The sequence below is a fragment of the Calypte anna genome, chromosome 19 (assembly GCF_003957555.1).
Source record: "Calypte anna isolate BGI_N300 chromosome 19, bCalAnn1_v1.p, whole genome shotgun sequence".
Lineage (NCBI taxonomy): Eukaryota > Metazoa > Chordata > Aves > Apodiformes > Trochilidae > Calypte > Calypte anna.
In genome coordinates, this window is record NC_044264.1 from 9,927,545 (window position 1) to 9,945,142 (window position 17,598).

Consider the following 17,598-nt stretch of genomic DNA (forward strand, 5'->3'; position numbering starts at 1 on the left):
AAAGGCTTTTACAACCTGAGCTTTGACCCCTCGGGGCAGAGCCCACCGGGGGCAGCCCCAGGGGAACCCACCAGGGAAACATCGCCACTCCTGGAGCCCTCCCGGGGACAGGCACAGCCACTTAAAGCCCTTTTGTCCCACCCAGTGACCCCGCGTGGAAGAGCAGGCAGATTGTCTTTCAAACAGAGCCGATGTGGAGCTTGAATGTCCCTTGCCACCTTGGCTATAAATCATCCTGCCTGTGATAAGGTAATTACCTTCTCCTTGAAACTATTCATAGGAAAAAAAAAACCCAAACCAAACCTATAAAGGGCCGGGCTTGTAAACACAACAATAAAGAGGCAGAACAATAAAACCCTGGCCGGGTGGGGAAGGTGCTGCCTCTCACTGTGTGAGCACCTCGTGGAGAGGCTGTGTCTGTCCCTGCTGAGCAGCGAGAGGGGGGCACAGGGCACACACAGCCCACACTGCTCCACCACGCACCAAAAATGAACAAATGACACCATAACGACACCAAAAAAATCATCACTGACCTCAGCATCAGGTAGGAAATCCCAGCTCTGCTCCAGCACCCAACTGCAAGCACCAGAAACACCCTGGGTCTGGGCCCAGGCACAGCTGAGCCCCAGCATTGACCTGGGCCCCCACACAGAAGCTTTTCAATTGTTGCCCAGAGAAATCAGAGCTGAAACTCTGCAGCTGCCCCCTCCACCCCCTGTAACCTGTGGGTCCCCAGCAGTGCCCATGTGCTGGCAGGAGAGGCCACACAGCTGCTGTTTGTCTCATCCCTGGAGGATGCTGGATGGAGATGAGTGAAAACCAACCCCTGCCTCTCCACCCCCCTCTGTCTACAACCCCCTGGGTGTTTCCAGAGCCAGGTGAGACTTTAAAAAGCTTTTATTAGAACCAAAGAGGTTGGCTACACACTGTTGAGAATCCCAGCAGCTCCCAGCTGTTTCTTGGGCATGTAAGATAAGGGATTTCTCCATTCCAACCCCCCTGAGATGGGGTGTGGGCTGCTGGCAGGGACATCCAGCACGGGGACAGCCTGTGTCTGCTGCCTGGCCATGCTTTGGACAGAGTCCCCCCAGTATTTTGGGTGGCACAGCATGGGGGCAGCTCCAGATGTCAGCAAACCTGGGCAGCCAGCCCAGGCCCTGTGGTCTTCAGGGGTAATGGGCAGGGATCAGGCCCCAAACACCTCACAGAAAAGACTCCATCACTCTGAAGAGGTTTGGGATCCTCCCACACCACTTGAGCCCCACCAAAACCAGCAGTGAGGAGGGAAAAACAAAGCAGACCAAGCCTGCAGATCCCAAAAAGCTTTTAGGAGAGGCAGGGCTGGGGCTGAGCTCTGCTCAAACACCCCCCAGGGGTCAGGGGGAGCAGGCACTCCCCTCCCAGCCCCACAGAGACCCTGCTCATTCCTGGGGGGGGGTCAGTTTGTCCCCAGCAACCCCCAAGAGCTGAGCCCAGGGTCAGCTATCAGCACACAGCAAACAGAAGAACACGCTGGGGGAGGAAGGGGAGAGGGGCAGAACAAACCCCTCAGGGGTTAGAACATCACTGAACCTCCCCAGGGCAAGGAGAGAGCCCAGGCACTGCTGGGAGAGGCAGAGTTCCAGCCTTGGAGGATCTGCTTGGCATTTTCTGGCTTACACAGCAGAGCTCCATCCCATTCTGTGATCCTACCTGGATCCTACCTGGCAACAAGGAATGTGGAGTTTGTGGAAGACAGGCTGAGGGAAGGCAGGGACACCAACAGGTAAAGGCAGAGTGTGTTTGCTCTAAGCTATTATTCAAATATTGGCAAATTCGGGTTTATTGCAGGAACAGAGGAGTGACAACATTTGCAGGGCTCAGGAAAACAAAATTCTTCCATCCCCCTCCTTTACAAAGGTGATTTTGAAGGCAGCAGCACTAGGAACAGGATGCTTTCAGCTGGGCTGAGAACAGGCTGGGGGTATAAAACATACAAAGGAGGAAAAGGCAATTGTTTTCCAAATGGCAACTCTAACAGTTAAGTGTACAAAAAACCCACAGTGAGGACAGCTTAAGACTTTGTAAACACAAATATAAATTAAAAAATAATAATAAGGTTCTACAGATCTTCTCATCAGGCATTGTGAAGAATTTTAGCAATTCTGAAATCAATTGCTTAACACCACCAACAGGGAACTTCTCTCCTGCCTGCCCTGTGGCAGGAACAGTGTTGTTCTGCCCTGGGCAAGTTCTTGGTCCCTGGAAGAGGTGTTTCTCTCTAAGCCTCTGTTAATTCAGCAGCATTGGCATGACTGGCCAAGACTTCTTCCAGATAACCAGACACTCTTGCCCAAGCTTTGCCCTCCAGCTGTTCCTCCAGCCCCCCCAGATGTTGGATGGCTCCTTTCAGTGCTCTCTCCCTCTCGTCCAAGTCCGTGTGTGTTCCACCTTCATTTTCCTCCCCTCCAGATTTCAGGTATTGCAGGATGTAGGATTTGATGGCACCCCCATTTTCTGTCAGGGTTTCCCAGATACCTGGCAGGTCACTGCTCTTTGCCAGGCTTAACAAATGCAGCAGGGCCTGGCAGATCTGTGTCCTGAGGCTGGCACTGTACTTGAACTCCAGGAAATCCTCAGTGTCCTCACTCTTTTGCAAGGCTTCCACCAGGGCACTCCAGATGTGGCAGAACTGCTCTGTGGAGCCATAGCATCCCCTGTCCCTAGGGATGGAGAGGGCCATGGCTGATTTGATGCGGACTTTAAAATTCTTGCAGGACTTCACTACTGAGGAAAGGGCACTATATGCTTCTGTGCTCCAAGGAGCCTCTCCTGAAAAAAAATAAAAAAAAAACCATCAAAACCCAAAAGTCAGTCAGTCAGTCAAATTACACAACTCTAAATGTAGCTCCTAAATATTTAATGGGCTTACATATTCTGTATTTATTCTGGTCTCAGGGAGACAATCAGTGGTTATGAAATGAAAGCTTACTTAAAAACCCATCTGAATTTATGCAAGAGGAAAAAGTGACAATTTGCATCTATTCCCAGCTCCAACCCCTTCCTCCTGCTCCTTTGCAGTGTGACAGCTCCAGCCTGACACATCCCAGCTGTGCCTGGCAGAACCCCAGCCCATTTCCCTGGGGAATGTCCTGATGAAGTCAGGACAGCACAATTCAGCCCTCTTTGCTTTCTCCCCACTTGCCACAGAGCCCCCCAGCCTGCAGAGCAAACCCAGGGGACAGGTCACTCACCCAGGGGCAGGGCAGGGTTCTTAAACACGTTCCCCAGGGCGTAGCAGGCGTTCCAGCGCACCTTCATGGTGGCCTCACTCCCAACAGTGGCAATCAGGGCCTGCAGAGCCTCCTCCATGGCTTCCCTGAACCTGGGGTCACCTATGTGATAGGGCTGGAGGAAATGCAGCACGTTGCCCAGGGCCCGGACAGCGTTGCTCTTCACCTGGAAGACAGGGACATGAGGAAAACCCAATCCAAAAAGTTTTTGTCGAGGCTGCTGCCAGATCCTGCCTGGAGCCAACACATCTGGAATCAGACTGGTGGTGTCTGATTGTCTGGGGATTTCCTAAATGGCACTAGAAAGATCAATCTGCAAGTGGTCACCCTGGAAAGACCCAAACCAACCCCAGCCCTGAGCTGTGGAACACCACAGTCAAATGCCCCATGGGCCAAACAAGGTGGGCAACCTCCCAACAGCAGAGGATGCTGAGCTGCAGCTCAACTGCTGGGGCAAAATGCCCCTAAGCAACCACTGCCTTTTTTCCCCTTTTTTCTTTAAGCTAAAAACGCAGGAGTTAAGCACAGAACAACTCCACCCAAGTCCCCCTCAGCCATACCTTGTCTCTGTCCTTGGATGCTTCAGTCGCAGACCGTAACATTTTCAACAGCAAAACATCAGAAAATTCCTCCTGAAAACTCTGTCCCATCGTTTCCCTAAGCAGGAGAATTGCCCAGTGAAAGGAAACAGCCCAGAGATGGGATACAATCCTTTACAACCTCCCCTCTTTAGAAGGCTGATATGTAAGGCAGAGCTTCCTACATGTGACCACTGTGTTTATTAATTTAAAACCAAAGTCTCAATACAAGAAAGCCAGTTAGCAATGCATTAAGTCTGTAATAAAAAACAGAGGGCAATGAATTGCTCAGAGGCAATTGTTTAGCAGGAATATATGATAACTGTTTCCCCTGTTAAAAATGTAACAGTAGGTTAGGCTGCTTTCAGGCTTTGATTTGAGGAAGTGTTAAATATTTATTAATCTTACTTCTGTGTTACACTGAAAGTAACCAGGGAACCTGCAATTACACAAAGCAACTTACAAGAAATAGAAAATTGAGAAGCAAACTTGGAATCTGCTCCAGAACTAATGATTAGAAAGCCCTAAACCCAAACAGGTTTGTACAACTTAACCAAAGAGGGACACAGGATACCTGTAATCGAGTATCACAGACACAGCAAGGGGTTAAAAAGAAGCACCTAAGCCTAATTTTGGGTGTTTTTTTGACATTAAGTAGAGCAGAAAGAGGAGCTGAGTGGGCCAAAGGTGCTTACGTACATGTTGATGATCAGAGTGTCTGTGAGGTTGCCCAGGGCCCAAGCTGCCTTGGCACGGACGTTGGGGGATTTGTCCTGGAGGGAGGTCAGGATGGCATTGGCTGTGTCTGCCACAAACATCACATCCTGGAAAAGGTAAAACAGGGGGGTTTCCTTAATAGCACGGACACTCTGGCCTTCTGAGGGCCAAGGATCCCTCCACAGACACCAGCTCTAGGCAGGAACTCGTTTTTAAGGTGACAACTTTAGTTACTTTGGATTTTAACAAAGCTCCCTGGATCACCAATTTGATACTCATCAAATCCCACTCTTAAAAGTTACTGCTCCTCCCAGCTCCCTGAGGAGCTGCCTGTCTTCTCTCCTCTCCCAGGGCACATCACATTTCACTTTCATTTCCAAAACCTACACAGTCTTTGTGGAAATGAAACAGCATTTTTCTCAAAATAGTACTTATTCTTAGTTTTCAGCAAAACTGAAGCCTTCACATTAACAACTTGTTAAACTCCCCAGCGTGCTCTACAGCTGCTTCTCCTCCTCTTCTCTTGCAGCTCCTCTGTGCCAGCCCAGTCTTTCCCACCCTTGTCCCCAAGAGCCTGGGGAAGATCCTCCCTCCTTTTCCTCTCCCTTATGACACACTCTGGCTTCTGCTTCATCTCACTTAAAACCCTGCTGGTTCTGTTCACCAGACAGAAGGCAAGAGCAGGTCTGGAAATGGTAAAGAAAAGGTAATACACATGCTACAGACCACACGTGATGAGGAAGTTCAACTCCTTGCAGAAGAACCCCCTAAAAAATGTCTCAGAAGAAGAACCAGGGCCCAGTGCTGACCTGCCGAAGGCAAGAGAAGAGGATGTAGACCCCAAGTGCTCGTGCAGCAGCAGCTTTCACCAGGGGGTTCTCACTGTGGTTGAGGCCAAGCAGCAGTGTGACACACAGGATCTGCTGGTCATTCTGCAAGGAAAAGCAGCCATGGATACAGGGAGAACCTGGGAAGGGCTCTGTCCCACAGAGGGGACAAGTGACAGAAAGACCCCCACGTGTGCAACCTACAGAAGCCACCCCTCTGAGTGTGCTCTTTTCTGTCATGTGCATTGCCTGGCATCTCAGGGTGTCACAGAGGAAAAGGGAATGCCCCCAGCAAACGTGGTCTTCTTGTGGTGAGATAAAACCATAAAGGAAACCAAAACATTGACTCTTGCCCAGAGGCAGAAGGCAAGGCCTGCAGGAGGGGAGCCAGGCTGGAGCAGTGGCTTTTTCCTGTCTCACTTTACTCTTTCCCCTTCACTAACGAGGGCAGCCAGGCAGATTAAGTTCCTCCTGGACAGATTGTCCATTTACCAACCCATGACAAAGATCTTTGCCTCATAAGAGTGAAGGGTCAGAGTGGGCACTGACTTGACCCCACAGGGCCAGGGGGCAAGAGAGTGGAGAGGATCAAAGTGCAGGGTGATGGAGCACATGCTGTACTTGGAGAAACCAGGGGGAGAATTCCAGAAATACTGCTGCACCAGCAATTCCTGGAGACCTGGCAGAGCACTCCCCATCAAGGAGGGCACAGTGACACAGGAGCTGCACAATGCAGCAGTGATAAGCTGCCAAGGCTTTCATGTATAGAAGCATATTTCATGTTGCAAAAGGAGAATAAGGCCAAGACATTTGTTTGCTTCTGCCAGGGCAATCACCAGAGTTTGGTGTCTTAAAAGCCAGACAAAAGGAAAAACATGCACACAAATTGGTAAACATGAGGCTGTGGCTGTTAGCTCAGCTGTCTCTTCAAAGACTTAACCAGCAAAACAACCACCTTCACCCCTCCCTCATGCAGTCCCTGCCCTCCATCTCCTGGGCATCATGAGTATTCATGGAAAGGGCCAAACAGCTTCTGTGACCCAGTTTAATTGTTGCCTTTTCCAGCCTTCAGTAGTCACAACTTGTTCAGAATGGCCAAAAAAAAAAAAAAAAAAAAAAAAAATCCTTGAAGGTTTCTCTACCCTCTCCACCTAAGTTTTAAAAGGTTTTATACTGCTGCAACCTGGTAGATGAGAACAAAGCCTCAGCAGGTAACAATGGAGCTCTCCTACCTGCAGGCAGCTGAAAGCTTCTGGCAAGATGGAGGACAGGGCATCACAGGCACTGGTCTGCAGAGTGGCATGTGGAGAGCTCTGGAGAGTGCCAGGCAAGGGGCCAGTTAACACCTTGGTCCAGAAAGTGACAACCTACAGAGGAAGCAGACAGGGTTATCTCAGCAAACAGATATCAAACAGTAGGTACCAGGACCTACAAAGCTGCAGGGAACCAAGCCCCTCTCTGCTTCCCACCAGCTGATCTCTTTCCATGCCAGGGCCTTTGCAGAGTGTTGGGGGCAGCTGGGTGAGGGGGGGATGTGGGGGGAGCCCACCCACTTACCACACTGACTGGCACTCTCTGAGCAGGGGCAGTGCCTGAGTCAGGTCTGTACTGCTGCAGCACCCCTGTGCCCAGCTCCTCCAGGAGCTGCAAGGAAACAAAAAGCAAGGAGGTGTTTATCAGGGATGACTCCAGTACCAGAAACCATGGCAACCTTTCCCGAGGACAATCCTGACTTACCTAGAGCATAAAATAAGGTTCAGTATTGTTTTGGTCTCTATTCTGTCCCTGCTAGTGAAGGCATTAGAGGAAAACCCTTTCTGTAAGAGAGCCTCCAGCTAGGACAGCCTGGGACACTGCCATGGGAAAGGGGAATCTCTCAACTTTCCTTGGGTGACAGGCTACAGCTCCTGCACCAGCTGATGCTAAATCAGGGAAAGGCCAGTGTTATACTCCTTGCATTTCCCAAGCTTCCTGATTACTCAGCAAAGCAACAAAATTCTGCTAGTACTTCAAGACTGGAAGCAGAAGGTGCATATCAAAAAGTGTCAGGGTTCTGCACCTCCCAAAGAGCTCCAGCAAGCATCAGCTCTTTATGGTGGGCTACACCACACAGAGATGTGCTGAACATTCATCACCACTCATCAGTATTTGCCAAGCACATCCATAAAAACTGATAAATTTTAAACAGATAAAACTGACTTGATGTTTCCTGAGGCTCCTTACTTTGGCTCCATGAAGCTGAATGGATGGATCCATTTCTTCCATGCATATGCAAGCCACCTCTCCAAGTTCTAGGAAGTAGCTCTGAGCCACAGAGAAATAACCTTTCACAAGAAGGGCCAACACCTGAACACAAACAGAAGAAATTCCATTCAGCATTTTTTCCTTCTCTTAAACCAAGATACCCCAAATGCACACAGAGAGAATGTTACTGGGCTAACCAACACTGGAACCATACACTAAACTTGGATGTAACAGATACACCTGGCAGCACAACTTGCAGAATACAACATCTAATTAAAACCCTCCCTGTTCCATTATCTTGCTCAAAAAAACCAAGGCCACAGAAGCCCTATCAGGTAGCAACACAATCAATTATTTACTGGAAGCAAGGTGTCCTGTAGCTGGAGCACTACACAAGAGTGCCTCTGAGAGCAGCACATCCTGTACCTCCTGCTGCTGCAGTCTGTGAGGATGAATTTAACCAATATTTGTTGTTCCAGAAAAGAGTGATACTCCTCAGGAGGCACATCACAGAACCTTACTGTCTTCTGTGGTTACATGAAGAAACTCAAGGGCCAGGCTTGACACTGACACTACTCCTTTAGCCCTCCCATCAGAGTTCCTTGCACTGTTCTTTTAGAAGGCTCTTCCTCACCATTTTTCTAGCAAAACTTTAATTTAGGGCCTGTGTGAAGGAGTTTGAACAGGCAAGACTCACAGCCTTCAGCCAGGAGCACACACAACCAATATTTAAAAATAACAAAGGTAACAAAAGCCCCAGGCAGATGAGCTCTGTGCAGCAGGTTTGCAGCAGGAGGGTTGTGCTGTGTTCCTGCTCCTCCAGTCATGGAGGCTCAGACACACTGTGCTAACAAATGCTTCAGCCTAAATCCCATGGAAGGAGCAAGGGCCATGGTTAGGGTTAGGCTGCCAGGAGATGACTGGGTCTTGTCCCAGGCTGCTCATCCCACCTGTAAGGATTCCAGCCGAAGGGGACAGGGCTCGTAGACAATGGAGATGGAGGGTAAGTTGGCATCAGTGTCAGAACAGGAATCCATTAGAGGCAGCACGACGATGGAAACACAGAGCTGGAGAAGCCAGCAGGGTTCTGAGGCTGCAGGTCCTGGTGGGGGATCTGCAGGATCCCCTCGTGGGGGCAGTGCTCTCCTCCACTGCTCAGGAGCAGCGGAGCGGTGCGGGGTTGTGCTGCCGCTGTTACTCATCCCTGAGGAACTGGGCTGCTGCAAAAGTAACTGCACCTCTGGTAAAGGTGCTTGGGCAGATATGATGGCCCCTAATAATGTGAGACTAGACACTCTGACATTAACATCTGTAAGAGAGAACAGGGCAGGGGAACAAAAAGCCATTTTGTTAGTGACACACTGACACATCAGCATCCTGCAGCAGCTTCAGACAAGAGAGACCATAATGTACATGCAAAGAGAAGGAAAAAAAAAATCCACAACTATTTTGTAACAACCTATGCTGAATTAGGCATAAAGAGGCTCCAGCCAAACAGAACACACCTTTATGACAAATGTAGGGCTTTATCTGGTTCCAAACTCTTGTCAGCAACCCGGGTTTTAAGCGGCTGTAGGGTGCGTTGGAAACCAAATTTGCAAGGCACTGAAAGAACACAGATGGAGTGGTGGTTACAATGTCAGCCTGGCCTCCAGCAGATTTGTTTTTACATTTGCAATTTAGGTCATTTAGACAGCTAATTATCTGAGGGCACCTGAAAACAAATGCCCCAATTACCTGCTCTTTGAAAACTGCTTACAAACTTGGCTCCTAAGAACAAGTATTAAACTGCTGTGACCTGGCATAAAGACCAAGCAATTCTAGTAGCCCATGGAAAGCTTTTTTAATTTGGATTCCAGTTTTCAAGCCAATGTGAGTATTCAGAATAATTTCTTAGGTTCACTCAGCTCCAAAAAGGCTACACAACTGCTTCTCTTTAGCAACTGTGCTAAAGAGAAAAGAAACCAAGTAGGAAGCCTTGTGAGAAGACAACAGACGTTTTTTCCCCACCACCACCTTAGTCCTGAGCAGATGCAGGAATTTCTGTGCAATCTTTTTTCAGACCTTGGTCTAGAGACAAGTATCATCTCTGAGGCAGCATTTGACCCATTCCCAGTACAGCTACCTTGATTATTTGTGTCAGTGTTTGAGAAGAGGACTCTGCCACCAGGGCGAGCAGCAGGCAGCGGTGCAGCTCCCGGATGCTGGAAGCCATGGTGACAGAGAAGGGAGTGAAAGCCCTCTTGTGATCAGGGGCATCTTCAGCAACTGACAGAAACTGCTTCGAACCTTCCAGCATGGCTGAGAGAACCTGAAGAGCACAGGCACGGGTCTGAAATGATAAAACATCTCTGTTACCCACTTTCAATACCTCCCTCGAGCTGATGAAAGGTTTTAAAGCTTATGGAAGCATCTCTCTCCAGCAAGAGAAACTTCTGAATATCTTGTCTCATGACTTCAAGCAGAACACAACCAATCCTTGGTTTCCTCAACCATCACATTCTCTTACTTTTTGTGGTACACTGACCAAGCGACACGGAGTAACCAAAGTACCTGCTGGAGGCTGGAGAGGACAGCTCTGATTAACTGGGATTAGTATCACTGGGATTAAACAACACTTTGCCTCCCCAGAACTGCCTCACCTTTGGAGAAGGGTCCTTTAAAGCAATAGTCATCAAGGACACAGACTGGGGGCAGCCAATACCAGGTGCATCAGGAACAAATGCTGACCAGTAGCCATACAGAACTCTTTTCTCTATGGATTTTATAGCAGAGAGGAAGCAGGCCAGAGCCCCTTGACGAACACTGGCTTGATAGGATCTTGAAAAAAGACAACAAAAAGATCAATGAAATAGCAGCAAAGTAATGGACTTAACCTCTTTCACCTAAATTAGTGGCTAGGTGAGAAAAGACATTTTTAAACCAAGTACAGAAAGAACAAATTTACTTTCAAATACACATTTCTGCCTTCCAATCCTGTATCACCACATAAATCAAAAGAAAAAGTGATTTCCTCAGCAGTTTTGATTAAAGGATCCTGTGGGAGTGTAAGAGTCTGCTCAGAAACACCATTTGTGCCAGATCTATAGGAACAAAAGGAATGCTTTAGCACCACACAGGAGCTTAAACTGTAACGGGAAGCTTTATGTCTACACCAACAAAAATCACCTCATTTTGCTCTGTATTCCACCTTCAGCATCAGAATACTCTGACTCACTGCTGCTGATTCTTTTCCAGCTTGGATAATGTGAGGACAAGTGATCCTTCCCAGCAGGCACATGTGCAACATCTGATGCACGACTTCGAGGATCTGAACAAGGACTTTTCTGCACATCCCCCAAGTGTAATTTCAGCATTTCAGCTCCAACAACTGATTCTTTTCCTGCATTGCCCAAATCTTCTCTTCCTTCTGCCCCAAACTCTCCTTTCTTTTGCTTCCCCTTGGACTTTTTTCTTCGGTTCTAAGAGGAAACAAAAAACTCTGTATTTTTTTCTTTATATCTAGAAAGATGTGCAAACACTTCATAGCTGTAAATCAGGAAGGAAAAAAGGTCTCATTTGAAAGAAAAACCAACTGCTAAACCAGAATAAAAGCAGAGTTAAATATAATAAATCATGCCTGCTGTACAGTACATCCACATCATATTATACAAGTCTGTAAATGAGCTTTTTTGGATGAGATTTAGGTTAGCCAAGAACTATCACAGCTATTTTGCATGTTCTGATGCAAAAATACTGCATGTCAGTGCAAGTACATGTATGTGCAATGCTGTACCTACAGAAGCAGTCACTTCTGCAGTATCTGAAAGCCTGCAAACTCTGCTTATTGGCAGCAGCAGTAATATCAATATTGTAACACCTCAGTGCAAGTAGGCAGTTTAAATCTGAACAGCATCAGACATTAAGCTTTGGATTCTTCATTAGTAAAGCAAAAGATTCCCAGCAAAACTCCTTGTTAAAAATCATATTTCACAAGAAGTGATTGAAGAGGAGCATTAAATACTTCTGTAGGTCTTTCAGATGTACAGTGGGTACTTAACATACAAAAAGAAACAACTCAACATGACTATACAACTTTATTTTCTCTAATGCCTCTCAGATAATCAGTAATCTGAAATGTTTACAGGGTTAAAAAATAACCTGTAGAAGGGTTAAGCAGAGCAGATGGGGAGGGGGCAGGAATTCAGTTTAGATGAACTTGGCTTCCCCAAGAAAGAGCCAAACAATTGTGCAAGTGTTAGGAGAGAAAAGGTAACTTATAAAAATCAAAAGCTGTGGCCAATCTGTAGGCACCATTCCCATGTCTGCAGGCCAGGAATTCTTGGCTAGAGATGAATAATGGATGCACACAGCTTAACTCAGGAGAACTGAGCTCTGCAGAGCTGTTTGCTCCTGGCCTCTCCTCACACAGCAGTTTTCCCCAGCACGGATTTATCATCGACACTTCCAAAGCACAGCATGGGAAAGGCATCACCAGCTCAGGCCACACAGAGCCTGCCAGTCACTAGTACCCCCTCAGGTAACCCACAGCCCCAGGAACACAGGCACAACAAGCACACAGCTGGATAAGGACCAGCCCAGCTCACCCCTGGCTGCTTCAAGGCTCCCGGTTCCGATGGGTCCGGTTTGACGGGGGAGCTCCGGTCATACTGTGGCAGAGGAGCTGGGTACAAGGCTGGAGGCACTTCTATGCTCAGGCCTGGCAGCCCATGAAACATACATTTCTGGAAGAGGAACAGAGAGCTCAGCACACTTTCCCCTTCTGACACACAAAGATTTGCTGGGTGTTTACTCAGGTGCTGGGCTGTTTTTCGGTCGGGTTTGTGATCCTTCCCTCAGGCCCTGCCTCTCCTCCAGGCTGTGGAACAACATCCATGCAGCATCTGAAACTCAACTGGCTCCAGAAGGACTTCAAACAGGTCCAAAAAAAATGAGCCTCCCATCTTTCTCTCACATTTTTTTTTGTGGGGAGTGTTAAAATGCTGTGAGAGAATCTGAATGCCTCCTCCTGTACCTCTCACGTCACATTTTCCCCTCTCACCCAGGCTTTTCTATTCCTTTCTTTCTCCTCTTTCCCTCCTCCTTCCCATTAAACATCTGAAACATATAAATTCCAGTGCCTGCCTCTTTCTCAAGGTGGATTTAAGTATTTACCTTTAATACTGCAAGAAGAGCTCCAGTTTGGTCAGCCTGCATCAGTTTCATCTTCCCACCATTTAGAAGTGACTGGATACCTTTCAGTGCACTCTGCAGTAACTGCAAACCAAAACCACAAGATTACTTACTTCTCCTTCCCAAAACACTGGATGTTCACATCTTTCAATTGATCTTCTAGGCAATTATGGTTTTGCTTGGCACAATCACTGGGACAATTAGTTATGTTTTAAAAAATAGACTATTCAAGCAAAATCCCAGCTGACAATATTCCAAGCTTCACATATTCCAATCTCCAGTATTCCAGCCAGCACATTCTCCTAATTAGAGTAGTCCAGACAATTTGACTCACACTTACCAAGCAAAAAGTGATATCATCTATGTCAGAGGTCTTTGAGGACTGCAGAACACTTAAAAAGGTTTGGAAGCAGACACTTCTGTAGGGCTCATCCAGGTATGGCTGTCCAGGCACACTACAGTTAAAGCAGGAGACAAGTGGTTGGGTTGCAGCCTGCCCCACAGTTTCATGAAGTTACACAAACTCAGATCCAAAAAAACTTGCAGCTGACCATGCCTCATGCAACAGTAACCCAAAGAATCACCAGATGGCACAACACTTCTTTTCTTCCCTAAACCACTGTCTATAACATATTACTTCTGGAAGTTTATGGCTTTATCCACAGATCATACAGTACCTCGAGGCCTAAAGTGTTAGACTCTGTGCATGAGCATGAATACATTTGGTGCTGAATTTGCTGTTCCTGGCCAAACCAGAGAGGAAGAGCTGTCTGTGCTGCCACATGTGCACCCTCTCCAGCCCCCAGTGCCCCAGCTGAGCACACACCTGAGGCACAGGTTTGCCATGCTGCGCACCGCTGCCCTCCGGAGCTCCACGTCGGGCTGAGCAGAATCACTGAGCTGCACCAAGAGCCCTGTCTGGCCCAGCAGATCCGGGAGATACTAAAACAAACCACCAGAAGTCATTAGGGGTCAGTGCTCTTCCCTCAGCCTCCTGGTTCTACTGTGTGGTAGCTAAACATTTCTAAGCTACAAGTAAAAAGAAGAGGTTTGTCAGCTGTGATTTCAGACAGCACAGACAAGTTAGGTTTATAAAAAATGAGATGAAATTGTTCTCTCATTTTGTGTTTAAAAATATCAAGTGTGAGCATGGTTCAGACTGAGTCCCAGTTTATGCTTCCCTTCCAGACATGGAGCTAAGGCAGGAACAACCACTGTGGTTACACAGGCTTCACACCTTGGCAAGCTGCTCCAGAACCAGGAGCATCACCACCCCACAGCCCAGGCCAGCAGCAGAAACCTGCCAAGGGCTGGTGACAGCTGGGGAACCCAACACACCCACCAACACCACTCACACTGCAGCAACAAGGACATTCCTGCAAAGCTCAGGAGCTGAAAAGTCCTTGATGGCTCAGCAACAACTAAAATCATCAACATCCTTCTCATCCCCAGTCCCATGCTGAATTCATTCAGCACCATTCCAGCTCCTGAGAGGGAAGTGAGCTCTCTCCCAGCTGGAAGCAGGACACCACCCCACACCACAGCCCTGATCTGCTTACAGGAGAAGTTTCAGGATCCTCAATGGAGGCTGCTGAGCACTGTGCAGTGTGAAGCTCCCCGTGTCCCTCCTGCCAGAGGAGCAGGGTGCTCAGCCTGCAGCCTGGTGCCCTTCTTAGCAGCAGGTCTTTGGCTGAGGCCAGATGTTCCCTGCAGCTGCAGCCCTCAGTAACACAGAGCTGTCTGGCATGGCAAGAATCTCATTATCTGCTGATTATCAGTAATCACACCTGAAACTCCACTTGTCCACAACTACCAGTCACTACATAAATGGGATTATTCTTAACATAAAAAGTGTGGTGATTTGAGAACATGATACTGGGGTTTTTTTCCTCAAAAAGAAAGAAAAAGTAGAACCAGCAAAAGGGTGCAAATATTCTTGCAGTTACTTTCTCTTAGCTTGTAAACCCACCTGCTGACATTTAGGTCCATTATTGTAAACAAGAGCTGCTAAGGCTTGCAGGATTTCAACATGTGTCCAAGAGCTGCACTCCTTAAGAGCAGAGATGCAGTAGGAAAGAAGAAAATTCAAGTTCTGCTCATCAACCATCACCTGCTGTGACAGAAAAGGGCTGTGGTCAAGAAAACATTGTCACATAGGTCTGGAGTCAGTACAGCCAGATGTGTTGGCTACAGACACAGGTGATCTGCCTGCTGAAGTTACACACCATCAGAGGCAAGTGGACAAATCAACACCTGTGTTCTGTAACCCAAGAGTATTTCTGATGGTGCCTGGCTGCTGAGTGAGAGCTGGCTTTACATGAGGAAACACAGGAGAGCCACAGGGCAGAACCTCAGCTAAGAATAAAGCAGCAACATGGTGGAAATCCAAGAAACTCTGCATGAAGGTTGGCTCCATAGCTCCACAAAAAGAGACAGAAAGCACCCCTGGCTTCATGGGGGAGCAGGGAGCCAGAACACAGGGAAAGAAAGGAAAAAGCCAAACACTCCATACCTGAAATCTGTTAAGTGAGTGATGGATAAGCTGACAAACTTTGCTGACAAGATGTTCCTGCTCAAGGGGAACCAGCTGACAGGCTTGGACAAGCAGAGCACAAACATCCTGGAAAAGAAAGCCTTGGTTTGTTGTTCAGACACTACAAAAGCAGGGTGGAAACCACAGCATCAGCAGAGGCTTTGATCACACCAGCAGATCTGCACGGACACCAGAACACAGGGATAATGTCAGGAATGAAGCTCCAGCTTCTCATTCCACTCCCATACAGGGATGGGGATTCAAACTGCAGGAGTGCTGCTCACACACCACCTCCCTCTTAAGCACTGGAGCAAAAGCAAAGCCCTGAATTATGGTTAAAGAAAAATACAAAGCTACAGAAAGGAATAGGTGGAAGGGAGGGGGGGCAGTGTCCCAAATTAATTCCCAAATGCAAAGTGTGACCAATCTGGGAATAAAATGAAGCCGAGTCAGCACTGCTCAGAGTGCAATAACCAAACAACATCAGCCCTGCAAGAACACAGCACCCATGACTGCTTTAAGCCATGAATATTTGTAACTATTGAACAGGGACTGTGACACCCGCCGAGACCCCGCAGTCCCACCCGTGTCACCGCCCAGGGCCCCGGCCCAGGGCAGCCGAGAGCTGGGGAGCGGAACCGGGAATGTAAGAAGGGAAGAAGGCTCTGGAGAGGAGGGTGCGAGGCGTGAGGGAGAACCCAGCTAGGGCGGAGGCAGCTCCGGCCCGGCGGTACCTGAGGGCTGGGCCCGGCCGCCGGCCCGCAGCTCTCGGAGATGAGCTGATCGAAGAGGAGGTGCAGCTCGGTACGGCGGGCATCGTCGGGACGCTCGGCACCGAGCTGAGGCCGCAGGGCACCCAGCCGGGCCAGGCACCGGCGGAAAGAACCGCCCGGGTCCGGCTCCTCCGCTGCTACCGCTGCCATCTTCTGCCTTCCCGGCGGAACCGTCGCCATGGCAACCCGCACCTCTTCCGGGATGGGGCGGGGAAACCGCGGTGGGAAGGGCGGGAAACCGCGGTGGGAAGGGCGGGAAGCCCGGCAGGAACTCACCACCCCGGGCAACCTCTCTGTGCCTCGGGGGTCACCTCCGAGGAGCCTGCGAGTGAGCGCAGGGGCTGCCCCGGGGGTCGGTCCCAGCCCCGCTGGAGTCCGGGCAGAGATCCGCAGCCTGGGTCGGCATCCAGGGGCTGCGGCCGTGTCACCCTCACAGCAGTGTCACCTGTAGGTCCTTGTCACCTTCACGGCTGTATCACCCTCACAGCAATGTCACCTTTAGATCTGTGTTACCCTCACGGCAGTATCACCTGTAGGTCCTTGTCACTCACAGCAGTGTCACCCTCATGGCAGTGTCACCCGCCAGCCAAGCCATGTTCCCAGGGTGTGGGGATGGAAGCAGAACCCACCCAGAGCTGCCGTGGTGTAGCAGGTTGGTGCTGTCCCATCTCCCTTGCCCCATCCCAGATCCATCTGTGCCAGGTCTGTGCACAGACATTGGGAATTTTCAGCACTGGGGACAGAAGGGGATGGCAGCTGGGAAGAGAAACCTGCTCCCCAAGGACATGGTGCCAGCTTGACTCTGTGCCTCACCCAGAAGCCATTTCCTGCTGACGGGTAACAGCAAATCAAGTGATGGGCTCTGCTCCTGCCATTTACCAGTGAGCAGGATCCAGGAGAGGGGCCAAGGGCTGGAAGGCCCCAGCTGATGGACAGGGACGGGCTAAGCGGGTGCTGCGCAGGGAGAGATGCCAGCATGCAGATCTGCAGGGTCACAGCACAGTGTCCTCTCCTTCCTTGTCACAGCCAAGGTCTGGTTCCTCACTCCAGAGACGTGTCTTACCTCTGGTTTACCCCACTTTACCCTCCTTCCATTTCCTGCTCAGGCTGAGCACCCCTGGTAAGCAAAGCACACACTGTGCCCCCAGCACCGCCTCTGCTTTCTCCTGTGCCCTGGGCTGCCAGGCTATGGCTAATTGCTCCTTACCTTTATCATTCCATTTATTCTTTGTTCCCCAAAAGTCCCTGACGGGCTCTCGAGGCAGGCACAGTGAAACACGTAGGAAAGAGACAGCCTCCAGCATGGTAATATTGTGTAAGGGTGATTTTAGAGAGCTCTCTGCCAGCCCAGAGCGCTCCGGGGAGAGCAGCTGCTTCACGTCCTCTAAGTACTCTGCAGAAAGGAGAGGAGCTCTTCTGCCTGGCACAAATTTCCACCAACCCCCCCTCACAGGGACCTTGTTTTGGTTCCATCGCCACTTT

General features: G+C 49.2%; 1 protein-coding gene across 1 annotated transcript; it reads right to left on the reverse strand.

The window, feature by feature from the left end:
- Nucleotides 1-882: 882 nt before the first annotated feature.
- Nucleotides 883-16,299, reverse strand: HEATR6 (HEAT repeat containing 6). Its single transcript, XM_008491247.2, has 20 exons — nucleotides 16,078-16,299; nucleotides 15,323-15,430; nucleotides 14,780-14,920; nucleotides 13,637-13,752; nucleotides 13,151-13,265; nucleotides 12,793-12,894; nucleotides 12,225-12,362; nucleotides 10,807-11,099; nucleotides 10,281-10,458; nucleotides 9,764-9,970; nucleotides 9,144-9,243; nucleotides 8,589-8,947; nucleotides 7,618-7,740; nucleotides 6,952-7,038; nucleotides 6,627-6,761; nucleotides 5,377-5,499; nucleotides 4,550-4,674; nucleotides 3,833-3,929; nucleotides 3,234-3,438; nucleotides 883-2,811 (listed from the first exon to the last, which is right to left on the reverse strand). Exons 1-20 carry the CDS (start codon nucleotides 16,294-16,296, stop codon nucleotides 2,261-2,263), a joined length of 3,522 nt encoding a protein of 1,173 aa, XP_008489469.2. The 5' UTR covers nucleotides 16,297-16,299; the 3' UTR covers nucleotides 883-2,260.
- Between the last annotated feature and the right edge of the window lie 1,299 nt (nucleotides 16,300-17,598).